This window comes from Macrobrachium nipponense, chromosome 17 (assembly GCF_015104395.2).
Source record: "Macrobrachium nipponense isolate FS-2020 chromosome 17, ASM1510439v2, whole genome shotgun sequence".
Taxonomy (NCBI): domain Eukaryota; kingdom Metazoa; phylum Arthropoda; class Malacostraca; order Decapoda; family Palaemonidae; genus Macrobrachium; species Macrobrachium nipponense.
In genome coordinates this window covers 32,674,915-32,688,421 of record NC_087210.1, presented here as the reverse complement: position 1 = coordinate 32,688,421, position 13,507 = coordinate 32,674,915, and the positions used below count along the sequence as shown (strand labels likewise).

The 13,507-nt window shown below is 43.6% G+C and overlaps 1 protein-coding gene across 4 annotated transcripts in view; it reads right to left on the bottom strand.

The window, feature by feature from the left end:
* Window positions 1-13,507, bottom strand: part of LOC135196171 (E3 ubiquitin-protein ligase RNF19B-like) — a 167,044-nt gene that overhangs the window by 17,926 nt on the left and 135,611 nt on the right. For all 4 annotated transcript variants that reach the window (XM_064222746.1, XM_064222749.1, XM_064222747.1 and 1 more), the window contains 2 exons: window positions 12,419-12,614; window positions 12,051-12,234 (listed from right to left, as the gene is read on the bottom strand). In XM_064222746.1, the coding sequence (XP_064078816.1) occupies window positions 12,051-12,234; window positions 12,419-12,614 (380 nt within the window). The remainder of the gene's footprint in view (window positions 1-12,050; window positions 12,235-12,418; window positions 12,615-13,507) is intronic.

Below are 13,507 nucleotides of genomic sequence, written 5' to 3'. Positions count from 1 at the left end.
ACTTGTAAATAAAGTGTATATTAGTGTACAAGAAATATTATTACTGTAACGTAAAATGTGGAAGCTTACCTTTCGAGTTAGGCTATCTCCGATAGTGGCGGCAGAGAAGGAGGAGGACAAACGGCAGATAACGTACGAACATACGTACACTTAACTTTACGAAAACATAAAAAATTTAAGGAAAACTATAAAACTAAAATTTACGAAACCCCTTAACAAAACTGTAACACTTAACTTACAAAAATCTAGAAATTACGTAAAAAAAAAAAATTTCTATTTTTTTATTTTTAACATTTTTTTTTACTTTTACGTAGGCTTTTTTTTTTTTTTTTTTTTTTTTTTTTTTTTTTTTTTACAGAATTTCAACTTCATCACCACTTTCAACGTTCTGTTTTTCATCACTTGGTTCTTCCTTTATGCTTTCAACTTTCTGTTTTTTATCACTTGGTTCTTCCTTTTTGCTTTCAACTTTCTGTTTTTTATCACTTGGTTCTTCCTTTTGCTTACTCCTGCTAATGCTGAAGGCCTCTTTAAAAAATAGCGATCCAAGGAAGATTGCTTCTGCCTACTTTTCACAATGTTCCTGAATCGACTCAGGCAAACGTCATCGAACTGCGTAAGCATAGGACCTGTGTGAGCCTTTTCGGGGTGTCTTTTTTCGATAAACGATTGCACTTTATGAAAAGCGCCTAGAATATCCTTAATTTCTGCCGTTGTCATAGGCTCCTCCTCCTCTTCCTCGCCGCTGCTAGAGAACTCCTCTTGAACGACGTTAAGTTGCATGGCCTCCAACTCCTTCAGGTCATCCGTCGTAAGCTCCTCTTGGTGCTCCTCAAGAAGGTCGTTGATGTCGTCCTCGTCGACGACCAGCCCCATGGACTTGCCGAGTGCAACGATTTCGTCAAGATCTGGTTCCAAAACAGTTTCGGGATCGTCAACTGTTTCTGACTCTGCAGCACCAGCTTCGCCCACGTCGAAGGTTAATGAGTCGGATGCAAACGACGATGTCGAAATGCTCCTTCCAACATTGACGCAAGGTGAGGTTTGTGGTATCGGTGATGTCGAAACATCTCTTGAAAAGATGTTTCGTGTACAGCTTCTTAAAGTTCGCTATCACTTGCTGGTCCATGGGCTGGAGGAGAGGGGTGGTGTTGGGCGGAAGAAAAAGAATCTTAACGAAGGAATACTCTGCTAGGATATCTTCCTCGAGGCCAGGAGGGCGGGGAGGGGCATTGTCCAACACCAGCAGACATTTCAGGGGGGGCGCTTCTCTTGCAAAAAACTCTTCACAGTCGGGCCGAAACACAGATTTACCCACTCGGTGAACAAAAGCCTCTTTACCCAGGCTTTTGCATTAGCCCTCCACATCACTGGAAGCTTCTCCTTCAACACTTTGTGGGCCTTGAAGGCTCAAGTAGTCTCGGAGTGATACACCAGTAGGGGCTTCACCTTGCAATCCCCACTGGCGTTTGAACAAAGTGCGAGCGCAAGCCTGTCTTTCATAGGCTTATGCCCGGGTAGCTTCTTCTCTTCCTCCGTGATGTATGTCCGACGAGGCATTTTTTTCCAAAGAAGGCCAGTCTCATCACAGTTGAAAACCTGCTGAGAACTGTAGCCTTCCTTGGTCATCATCTCGTCGAAAGTCTTCTTAAATGCTTCGGCCGCTTTCGTGTCCGAGCTGGCAAGCCTCCCCATGATGCACTACCGAATGGATGCCAGTCCATTTACGGAATTTCTCGAACCAGCCATGCGAAGCCTTGAACTCTGGGGTTGGCGTTGAAGTCCCTTCCCCTCCCTCGTCTTCCGCCTGCACAATCAAATTGCCGAAAATAGCACTGCCCTTGTGAGCGATTGCCGTCTCCGTTACTGTATCGCCAGCGATTTCTGTCTTTTATCCAGATGAGGAGCAGCCGTTCCATCTCGTCGTGCACATGGCTCCTCTTGCTGGACAAAATAGTGATGCCCTTCGAAGGTGTAGTTGCTTTGATGGCATCCTTCTGTTTAAGGATGGTGCCTATTGTCGACGGATTACGGCCGTATTCCTTTGCGATCACACTCAATCGCATACCAGCTTCGTACTTCTTTATGATCTCCATCTTTGTCTCCAAAGAGAGCATGCGCTTCTTTCCGTGAATTTCAACTTTCTTGGGACCCATGACTACGTTAATTTACGTAAAGTTACACAATACGTAATAATACAGTCTTCGTACAACACGATAATATGTACTGCAATGAAATCAATAATGAATTTACGTTACTAAACGAAATTGTTGGAGCGAACGAATGCCGATTGCGTACGGTAAAGTTTCGGGTGCGTAGTGGCCAAGCTAAAGCACGCCAACACGTACGTATAGAAGATGCATGATGGGAGGGATGCTGTCCAATCAGAGAGAAGGATCTCATGGCTTGGCTAGCATCAGGAACCAATGGGAGAGCAGGAGGATGGTGGCGAGTCTACTATAACTAAGATGGCGGCGTGCGGCGCGAGTTTCAAAATTGTTATGGGGCGAATCTCGGACTTTCAGAAACCTTTCGTATCTTGAAAACTTTTCGTATGTAGAGCAGTAAAATTTTTTGCATTGGCTTTCGTAACTTGGATTTTTCGTAAGTTGAGCCTTTCGTATCTCGAGGTACTACTGTAACTTGATTGATGGGTGGCTAGACGTGGGTCCTATAAGTTAAGACACAAGTTTATTGGCTATGAAAAATACAAATAAGTAGATTTAACTTATGAACAGACTCACTTCTGAAGGGAGGAAAGAAAGTCTGGAACCAACTGGAGGTTCAGGCCCCCAAAGCCTCTGACATGATAAATTAGTGATTATTTAACAGTCAGACTTCTGGGCCTTCATACAATGTGTTGTGATGATGTAGAAGGAAGTTAAAGAACTATATCTGAAGATAACATATCTTCACAGCCACCAATAGTTAGCTATCAACCCCCTCTCGCCTTGCTAGAGAGAGGAGGGACTTGCTTTGGTAAAAGTTTTAATATTCATGTAGGAATAAACAAAACTCAAACAAAAGGCTGCAGTTTCATCTGTATCAAACCCAATCCAGCATATGATGGAATGACTTCTCATTGCCTGCCGGTGGAAAAGAGAAAGGAAGCGTAAGAGACCATTCATCTCATTCATTCTCACTTTCATACTGACATCTTTGGTAAGATACAAACTGCCCCACTAGGCACACAGGATGAGTTACACAACCTATTGCGCAGCCACCACCACACCCAAGGAAAAAGTGTCCAAGGTCTTGTAGGCAACATCCCACAGATAGAAGGAAGTGAAGGTGATCTGATAAAGCAAGTACCAGCCTTCAAAATCCTTTGAACACTCAAGTTCATTTTGAATGTCAAAGCAGGGCACAGCCCTTTAACATCATGTGCTCTTTCATACATTGTGTTAGGAATGGGGAATGAAGTCGAACCATAAGCTTGTCTGATAGTTGCAAAAAGCCAAAAGATTGTATTCTTGAACACCTCTTTCTTGTTTCGGCCAGTGCTAAGTTAAGTCTTTGGCATCCCAATCTGAGATGGAGTCCTTTTCAGATTTCAGCGTAGTGCTCTCTCTGACAGGGTAAAGGAGCTATTTGTCTGGATCACTGCCAACAAAGTAATTAACCTACACATAAATGGAAAGATATGCAAATGCACATGGTATAAGGGTGAGAAAAAAAAAAGTTCAAATATTTTCTCTACTTTCTAAGAGAAGTTAAACAAAAGTATTTACACCCCTGTAAGCCTCATTTACAAGACAATCATAGATGCAGTAACCTTTTTGGATTATAAATGTCTTTTCTAATATTTCTTTGCAATTTTCTTGACAAAATTACAATTATAACTGACATACTCTCATAAAAGATAAGAACTAAAACAAACCCAATAGCAACCCCTGGAGATATTTATGAGCAAACTTATCTATGATGTCATGCGAGAGAAAGAGAGGCAGTACATGCTCCCTTGAAGTCAAGATCACAACTAACTCATGAGCTGCGTAACTGTGTTTTGAGCCAGTCTAAAAGTTGCCATTAGTGAATATATGGGCAATAGAAGTATTGGAACCTCTTTCTCACCTGATTCCTCCAAAAGGATGGAGAGTAATACTGATGCTCACCATAAGTGAATCCGTCCACCACCCAAAACCTGTTATTGCTACTCATATGAGGGTATCCATCAATTAAAGGTTATGAGACGGAATGGAGAAGGATTCAAATCTGTCATCATGAGAAGACAGAACAAATTCTTAGGCTACAGACGTTCAATCCCTCATATGTTTGACATAGAAGGATAAGCCATGGAGATCACCAAATCCCTTTGATGAGGCTAGGGCTGACAGGAAAACATTCTTGAGTCAGGTTCATGTCTGACACACGGCATAAAAACTCAAATGGAGCATGGGTGAGGCTGCCCAGTACCAAAGTCAGGTCCCAACTGGGTGGTCTAAGTTCTATTGGAAGACAAGATTACTCAAAGCTCTTAAGAAACAATGAGATTTCCCATGAGGAAGAAAAACTCAATTTTTATAATAAAATAGTTTTAATTACACTTACCCAGTAATTATATAGCCAATAGTATCACTCGCCTGGCAGTTAAACTACGAAATTTACAGGTGGCGCTAATTTTCTGTCTTGTTTTGGTTAGGTAACCATGGCCCCACCCAGAGAGGAACCAATTGGCAAAGAGGTCTGTTTGTTTTATGCCCTTAATGAGAAAAAACCATGCTAGGGTATGGAGGGTGGGCCCCGATTATATAATTACTGGGTAAGTATAAAAATTTGTTTTATTATAAAAATGACATTTTTAATTATGGGTCTTACCTAGTAATTATATAACTGATTCCCACATTGAGGGATGGTGGGATATATGGGTGTTTCTACCTAAAAATATTAACACTGTAACTAGAAAGAGGATAGAAAAAGATTTGCCAACATTATATGTATAACAATGTTTGCTGATTCCTTACCTGATAAGAGAGTTGATGCAGGAAGGTACTGCCTCTGGTTGTCACTCATCTTATCATGAAGAGGCATGGCAGTAGTATAGCCATCAGGCACTTACTACTTTAGCGGTACCTTTGTGGCTTCGGCAGTGGCTGACCCCAACATTGTGCAGTAGGTGCCGTTCTAATTTTTGTAATATGAATCCTTGCACGGGATGCCGGGCATAGCCTTAAGAGCAGTGGAAGTCATTTTATGGTGAGAGAGAACGTCGGAGGGTTTCGACTCATCCTTCATGGGAAGGTTTCTCGCTCCTTCCTCGTGTTTCGTCTCCTGCACTATCAACCCCCATAGTAGACTAGTTCCAGTGTCTCCTCCCTTTTCTTCCTTTGATTCGTCGCTGGAAGTATTGGGAGGCCCCAGGCTGATGTTTGTACTGTCGCCCCTTCTTCTTCGGGAATTATTTTGATTCCCGGGAAGGAAAGGCTTTATTTTTTCATCATTCTCATTTCTTCCAGGTCGGTGGCATCCAAGATGGCGGCGATTGGAAGATGCTCGGGCTAGGAGGTACCCATCCTGGAGGGGTTGCTTGAGTGCCTTTTGGAGGCTCACTCCCCCCCTTCCTCCTCAGGCTGGCCAGGTCTGATTCCCCTTCTCACCGAGGGAAGGCCGTGACGTCATCACCGCTTGTGACATCACTCCCAGTCTTCATCTGAGCACTGCCTCTCTCTGTCATGACGTCATTCCTGCCGCCCCGTTCGCTACTTCTTCCTTCCATGTCATTGGAGCCTTCTCTTGCAGATCAGTCTGATGTTATATGCCAGGCAGTGCTTAAGAGGTTGGACTGTTTTGGAAGTTAAGTTGGCTGCCTTGTCGGTTGGGAGCATTGAAAGGAAACGCGCTGCTTCGTCCTCGCCTCCTGCGAAGAGATTGCTTGTAGAACCAGTGCTATCTTCTCTCTCTTCCCCCCCTGCATCACGTTGGCGTTTCAAGTGTTGAAAGGTTAAGGATTTTGCTCTTTTTTCGCCTACAAGGGATGAAATACGAGGATGTGTTCTCAAGATTGTTGATGTTTTGAAGAGTGTTAGTGGCTTTGTCCTGCATCGATTCACAGTCGTCTTGCAACTTCCCCCGTCCGTGCACGTCTCAAGTGTTGCAACCTCCCGCGTCCATGCACGTCGCGAGCGTGTTGCAACCTCCCCTGAGAGTGTAGTGTATCTCCCATTGCGTATTCTGCAGCGGCTGCTTCGTCCTCCGCATCGAATCATGGGCATGTTGCAACTTCCCCTGTCCATGTACGTCTCGAGTATGTTGCAACCTCCCCCGTCCATGCACATCACGAGCATGTTGCAACTTCCCCTGTCCGTGCACTTGATGCAAGTGCTACTTCTTCTCCAAGGTCTATTCATCACCGTAAAGATCTCAAGGCGCCTGTCAATAGGTCGAAGGTGGTGTGCTTGAAGTTGCTGCAGCAGGAGTGTTTGACCTGCCTCTCTCACTGATGCTTCTTAGAGTTCGATTCCCGAGGATTCCTCTCCAACTCACGTTTGTAAGTCTGCCACTCCCGTGACCATTCACGGACATGTTAATGAATCATCTGTTGGATGAGAAAGTAATGATGCTCGTATTGTTATAGTGGGTTCGTCTCCGGAGCCAATGTGTGGACCCAGCCCAGACAGGTTAGTTGGTGTTTCAGGCTGTTTGGCTGCTGATCCTTCTCCGTTGCCAGAGCAGGAGGAGGGAGACACGCAAGAGTTTCTGTCTCCCTTTTCAGAAGTTGTTGCTCTCATGCGTGGGTTCAACAATTAGGAAGTACGTCTCGGGCTCAGTCGTCTTCCCTCCTTCTTGCTTGGAAGCCTTGGTGGGAGCTACGCAGGATCCCCATCATCTCTCCAGCTTCCCTCAGGTTAACGCCTCTGTTTCGGACCGGGACGGTTCACTTCGCTCTAGAGGCGCTGCCAAGTTACTACTCCCACCTCTCATCGGGCTAGGAAGTACTATGCTACTAGCTCTTCTTTTTTTTTTTGATGTCGCGCTACCTTAACCCAGACGTCGTTCGCCTGAGGCCGGGATTGTCTTTGAAGTAGGTGTAGCCGGTGGCTCCATCCTTGTCCCCGCAGGATGCCTCAGCATTGGAATCTATGGCAGCCTCCAAGATAGCTCCTGACAGGTCCCCAAAAGAGTTGGTGACTGCTTCCTCTCTTGCCAATCTGTTGCAGTTCGGAGGCAAGGCATTTTCATATATGGCTCACCTCAGTGTACCTCAGTGTTAATTTATGGGCTATCCTGCTGCTGATTAGAATGCGATAGGACAGCGTCGGGCTGACACCAAAGACAGACAGGCCGTGTCTTAAGTTGGAGTTTCGTCCTCAGAGACATCCAGCTCCTCCTCCTCCCCCTGTCCAGCAGTAGTCAAGAAGACCGTCGCTTGGTAGGCCATCGAGGAATTCGAGTTCGGCAGGGCCTTCCCATTCGACTCACCCTTGGTCAGAGGATCAATGTCCTTTTCGTTTTCATTCCTTTAGGCCAAGATGGGGCCTAAGGGCCAGAGGTATAGGGCCCTCGGTAGGTTAGGCGCCTCTCCTGGGCCAAGGGGGGATGCCTAGTGGCCATTGGGCCAAGTGGCAGAGTTGTAGGCAGAGAAGTGGGTGGTAGATACCATTTGGGTGGGGTGTGTACTGCAATTCGATTTCTCTCCCCCTCTGTCGGACAAGCCGCAGCTCACGAAGGCATATCCTCCAGATTCTCTAAGGTTCTTGGCTCTTCGGGAGGAGGTGCAGAAGATGCTGGACAAATTGCGATAGAGGAAGTGGTGTGTTCGTCTCCATTTTACAGTCACATCTTCTTGGTCAACCAGGAAATGTCAAACCTCATACCCAGTTGAGGGATTTTCTACTTGGACATGGTCATCGATACAGCGGTGAGAAAATTTTTCCCGTTGGACCAGAGTTTTGGGAAGTCGCGAGTGGGGGCGCGCAACTTCCTGTCGGAACCACATCAGTCAGCTCAGCAGTGGCAGGTTCTTCTGTGAGTGTTGTCATCCCTGAAGAGGCTGGTCCCTCATGGGTTTCTTCTTCTTCGGTCTCTGCAATGGAGACTGGGGGAATTCTGGTCCTCTGGCGGGGGACTCACCCCTGTTAATGTTCCCTCTGTCTTTGGAAGTGAAATAAGACCTTTTTGGTGGTTGGACGACCAGAATCCTTCGAAGGGTGTCCCTCTGCGTTCTCCTCCACCAGACGTCCTTCTGTTCTCAGACACCTCCCTCGCAGGTTGGGCAGCCTTATGTAGGCGACCTAATTTCTTCAGGCGTTTGGAGGACAAGCAGCAACATATCAACGTCTTGAGTTGAAGGCAGCCTTCCTATGTCAGAAGAAGTTTTGGGAGAAGGCAGAATGTCATTCTGTCGTTCTCATGTCGAACAACTCCATGGTGGTAACCTATGTGAACAAACAGGGACGCCTGGTTTCTTGTCAACTTCACACCTTGACCGCCGAGGTTCACCAGTGGGCAGTCAGCAGTTCGGTAGAGCTCTCAGCCAGGAACATCCCAGGCAAACTGAATGTAGTCGCAGTCAAACTCGGTCGTCGGGATCAGCTCCTAACACTGAGTGGTCATTTCATCGAGTGGCAGAAGACAAGCTTTTCCAGGTTTTGGGTAGACCCATGTTGGCCCCTTTTGCGACTCGCTTCAAGAGGCTGGAATTTTCTGTTCAATGGTCCCTGATCCTTTAGCATTGGGGGAAGACGCATTCCAACATCCCTGGGACAACCTGGAAGTGTATGCCTTCCCTCCGTTTTGTTTGATCCATCAAGTTCTGAACAGGTTAATGAGTTCACAGGGTCTCAGGATGACTTTGGTAGCCCCTCTGTGGCCTCAAATGGAATGGTTCCCAGATCTGCTGTAATTATTGTCAGACGTTTTAAGGGAGATGTCGGCGACATCTCCTGTGTCAGCTCCATGTAGAAGTGTTCCACTAGTCAGTAGAATCCCTCTCTTTTCTCGGTTGGAGACTTTCAAGTTTCTCCTTCGAGCGAGAGGCTTTTCTCAGAAGGACGGCAGGGCATATGTCCAACAGTCTCAGAGGGTCGACCTCTCCAGTTTCCAAGGTAATACGCGATCTACTGTGATTGGTGTCACAACGGTTTTTCTCCACTCGCAACCTCTATTCAACGAATAGCAGATTTTTAACATTCCTCAGAGACAAGAAACGTTTGGCCGTTTCTGCCATTAGAAACTACAGGGCGGCCCTGAGTTTGGTGTTACCCCTTAAAGGTATCGACATCTCCTCTTCCTGGTAACTTTCCTTGCTAGTTAAGGAGTTTGAGCAGTCAAGTGCTCCTAGAGAGCTCAAGCCTCAGACATGGGATGTTTCCTTGGTTCTCAAGTGCTTCACTAAGGGTCCATGTGAGCCCTTGCGCCGCTCATCTGACAAGACCTTGACGCTCAAGGCAGTTTTCGTTCTGACCTTGGCATCTTCCAAGAGGGTAGGAGAGCTCCACGATCTGAACTATGACGTGAAGTATGCCAGGGGTTGGGGGTTGTTGTCCTTCAAATTTGTCCCGGATTCCGTGGCCAAGACCCTAAATCCCTCTATGCACTATTACAAGTTCACTTAGTTTTCCATTCCATCACTGAATAACTTGTGGGTGGTGATGCTAGAGCTTTTGTTGTGCCCTGTCCGGGCCCTGCATTGCTCTCTTAAAAGGACTCGACACCTTAGACCTGGCTGCCGCAGACTTTTTGTCAGTACAGGCCGTACAAAGAAAGAGGTGTCTAAGAATACTATCTCTTTTTGGATATGGGAACCATACATACTTGTCTCTTGATTCCACCACCAAATCTGTGCAGGCTAGAGCGCATGACGTTAGGGGTACTGGTCCCTCTCTGGCTTTCATAAGAACTTGGCTTTACTTAGAGGGCTGAGCGCTGGTACTTGGTTATGCCAGTCCACGTTCACCTCTTTCTACCTTAAGGATGTTGCCCACAGGTCTGCGGATGCATTTTCCCTAGGTCCTGTGGTGGCTGCCCATCAGGTTGTGTACTCATAGTTGCCCCTAACAGGGCACTTTTGTATCTTTCCTAAGATGATTGTGTGGATGAGAGAATGAGGGAGTTGGCTAGTCTCCTTCTTACTCTTGTACCTTTCCTTCTTCCTTTGGGTGGGTTAAGGGATAGACACGTCATTCGCTGGACTGGTCTGATACAATGAGTAAGGTAGTCATACTGATAGTGTGGTCACTTATTATGCAAATGTCAAACCCTCTATTCAGTAGCATATGCTCCGCTCCTAGGCAAGGAGGAGTTGCGAGTAGTACAAACCATGGTGTGTTGGTACTTTGCTGAAGTTAACCTTGTCTAGCAGCCATTGCTGCAATAACAAGTAGAAGACACAATTGCACTGGACATCATCACAGTTGGTAACAAAGTCAAAATCTTGCAAGTAACAAAGTCAAAATCTTGCAAAGACAGTCAAATTTGTGAAATTACGGCCTTTTAAAGAAAAAACCTATTACTAACTAATGCTGAAAAGCTACCAAAAGGAAAACAATACTCCACCAATTTGTCTAAAACCAGAAACGAGTAAAGGAAAAATAAATCCAAATTTAGCTGATAGCTAACAACCTTCATCGTCAACTGACATAAACAAATTGAAAGGCTTTGCCTGTTTGTTCCTCTCATTCTTGAAAGTGGGTGGGGCTATTTACCTACATCAAAACAAAAGAAGCGCTACTGCGATTTTCAAATTCTAGCCATGCTACTGTGATTTTCAAATTCTAGCCAACATACTAGTTAGAAACTAGAGCTATGTAATTAGTGCTAGGTAAGTTATATATATATAAAATGAAAATTTAAAGAAACAAGGTAAAATTGTTTACCAAGATAAACTTAAGATAATGATAATTATAGTCATTAATAGAATAGAAACAAAAACGTATGAGAACCAAAAGATATAAGCCATACACTATGCATGTACACCTGATTTTTAACCAGGTCATAGTTTAAAATATATTTTTCACGGTACAAAACCATCACTAGTACATGCATCACAAGTGGTTTTATAAAATTATAAGCTAAGCGTACAACAGTGCTATGGCATCCTTAGGGGACCTTCTTTTACTCAGGACTAAGATTCTAGGTGTCATCACCCTTTTATCTGACATAACCTTTTCATCAGCTGAGTTTTTATCATCTATAGTGGCTAATGGTCATGGATATGCCCTAGTACTTTAGTTTTTTCCTTGCATTGTCGCTCTGGGCTTGCTGTCTGTGTGGCCTACCATCATGGCTAGCATCATCCCCTTTGATACAGGTTACATCCATCATTTCATTCTTCATACTATTCCTTCATCAGTCATCCAGCACAGGTGAGTGTTTTTACCTGATTTTATTGCTTTATGCCCTTTTTGCCCACAGCCATTCATGGGTTTTCTTCCACTGCAAACACATTGCTTATGAGATCAACAATGTCTGGAGATCCTTCCATAGTAAATATTTCAGCAAGAAAGAACTGCTTTTGAACCTGCCTTTACCGAAGACCTGTCTTCTTTCTAAGTCGTTATTTCTTCCTTCTTGGACTATTTTGGTTTGTTTTCCCTCCTGAATGGTGATTCAAGTTATTTTTTCTATATATGGATTTTATACATGACATTCATAAAAATCTTGTGCTCTCCCTCCCTTTCCAACTATCTAAAATGGAATATGCAATGTAGAATAAGAAATATTGATAAGTGCACTAATCGTCAAAAAGTTGGCTAAGCATGTTCGGTGGAACCAATCTTTTTAGAACATTTTGACTGCATCTGGATGCACCTAGCAGCTATTCTACATTCACTGGGTTTGTAAAAGAACTTGTTTTATAAAAACATTTTCCTGACTTATAATCCTTCTACCATTAAAATTGCCATTAAATTTGCTTTCTGGTATGAAGGCAGTGCCATAATACTACTTAATAAACTGCAGTAGCTAGTGTAGTAAAATTATGTTATATTCATAAAGGAAATAACAGAAATAAATCTGGGGGTAAGAGTACAAAAATTTTCAGTAATTAAAAAAAAAATAATTCTCCCAAAAACCAATTATTTTCTAATCAGTAATTCAAAGAACAAACCTACCTGTTGGTTCTAGATATACAAGAGGATGCTATGGAGCCAGTAAGAGAGGCTGGAGCAATGGCAGTATTACTAGCAGACTCACGGTCGCTATCAGCAAGGACGTGAGCAGCAGAGTCAGCAGAAAGGGAGGCACCGCAAGATACTTCACCAATACTGGCTGTCCCTCCACCAATATGACTCAATTCTTAGGGATAGAAAAATAAAAATCTTCCTTGATGCACCCTATTTTACAAATATTAAAAAATCAACTATAATGCAATATAAGAAGAGCACACGTTTAAAATTTGAATTTTTAAAAATTTTTCTGCTCATCCATATAAAATTGAGAAAAAATCAATACTGACTATCATACAATTTAACCGATTTACCTGACTGTCTCCCAGGAATACCAAAGACCATGTCATTTTCATCATCAAAGGCAATCCGAACTTCTCCACCTGATGTTGATACACCACATCCTCCAGAACGACACAAAGAAATGGGGACTACACCATACACATAAGCTAATAAAATTGGCACACCTATGCTTACAGCAAGTCCTGCCAACACAGGAGATATAACAACCTGCAAAGAAAATGTATTCATTAACAAACTATAAAAGTGGTTGTATATTCTAATTAAATGTACATTTTATATAGGCTTCTTTCTCATTAAGTATGAATGCTCATACCTCATCTTGATATCTGAAGAAAAATTGTCCTATCAAGGATATCAATAATTTTAAAAAAGAAACTCAGAGACTACAGTATAACTAAACCTCTTGACAAATCTCAAAATAGAGCACCTTCAAAATGGAAGAAAAATAGTTTTAATATACAGCTGGACTTGTTTTATACAAGATCAGTTGATTAGGCTCCAGTTTTAAGATAGAAAACATTACATATTACGAATGCGTAAGAACAACAAAATTTAAAAATCACATAACATCATTTTAGGGGTGCCCCAATTTTCATCACTGCCATAAGGACTCATTATAAAGGAGGTGAGCACTGCTTCCTTATGATTGCAGGGATTTGCTTAAAATTTTTACCATTATTAAACAACTAATACAGAGGTACCTCATTTGCCGAATGTTTATGTTGAACATTTTGTTTTTCAAACGAAATTTTCTAGAATATTTTGTAACGTTTGTCGAACAAATACTCGTACTTTGAACTGACTAATTAATTTGTTTATACTGGCAGACCCTGGTTATTAGCGGGGGTTCCATTCTTGGCAGGGTGCTGATAAGTGAGAACCACCATTAACTTTCAAAACTCAGTGATTTATGGCAATAACTGGTTAATGGTGCCTCTGTTGAGCATGTTATGGCACCATACCTCTATTATCAGTGCCTTATGGTGCCAATAACCGGAACTTGGCGCATTATGATGCCATAAATCGAGTCATAAACCCAGATTGCCATTAACTGAATCTGCTGATAACTGGGGACTGCGGCAGTCCCCAGTGCTGAGAAG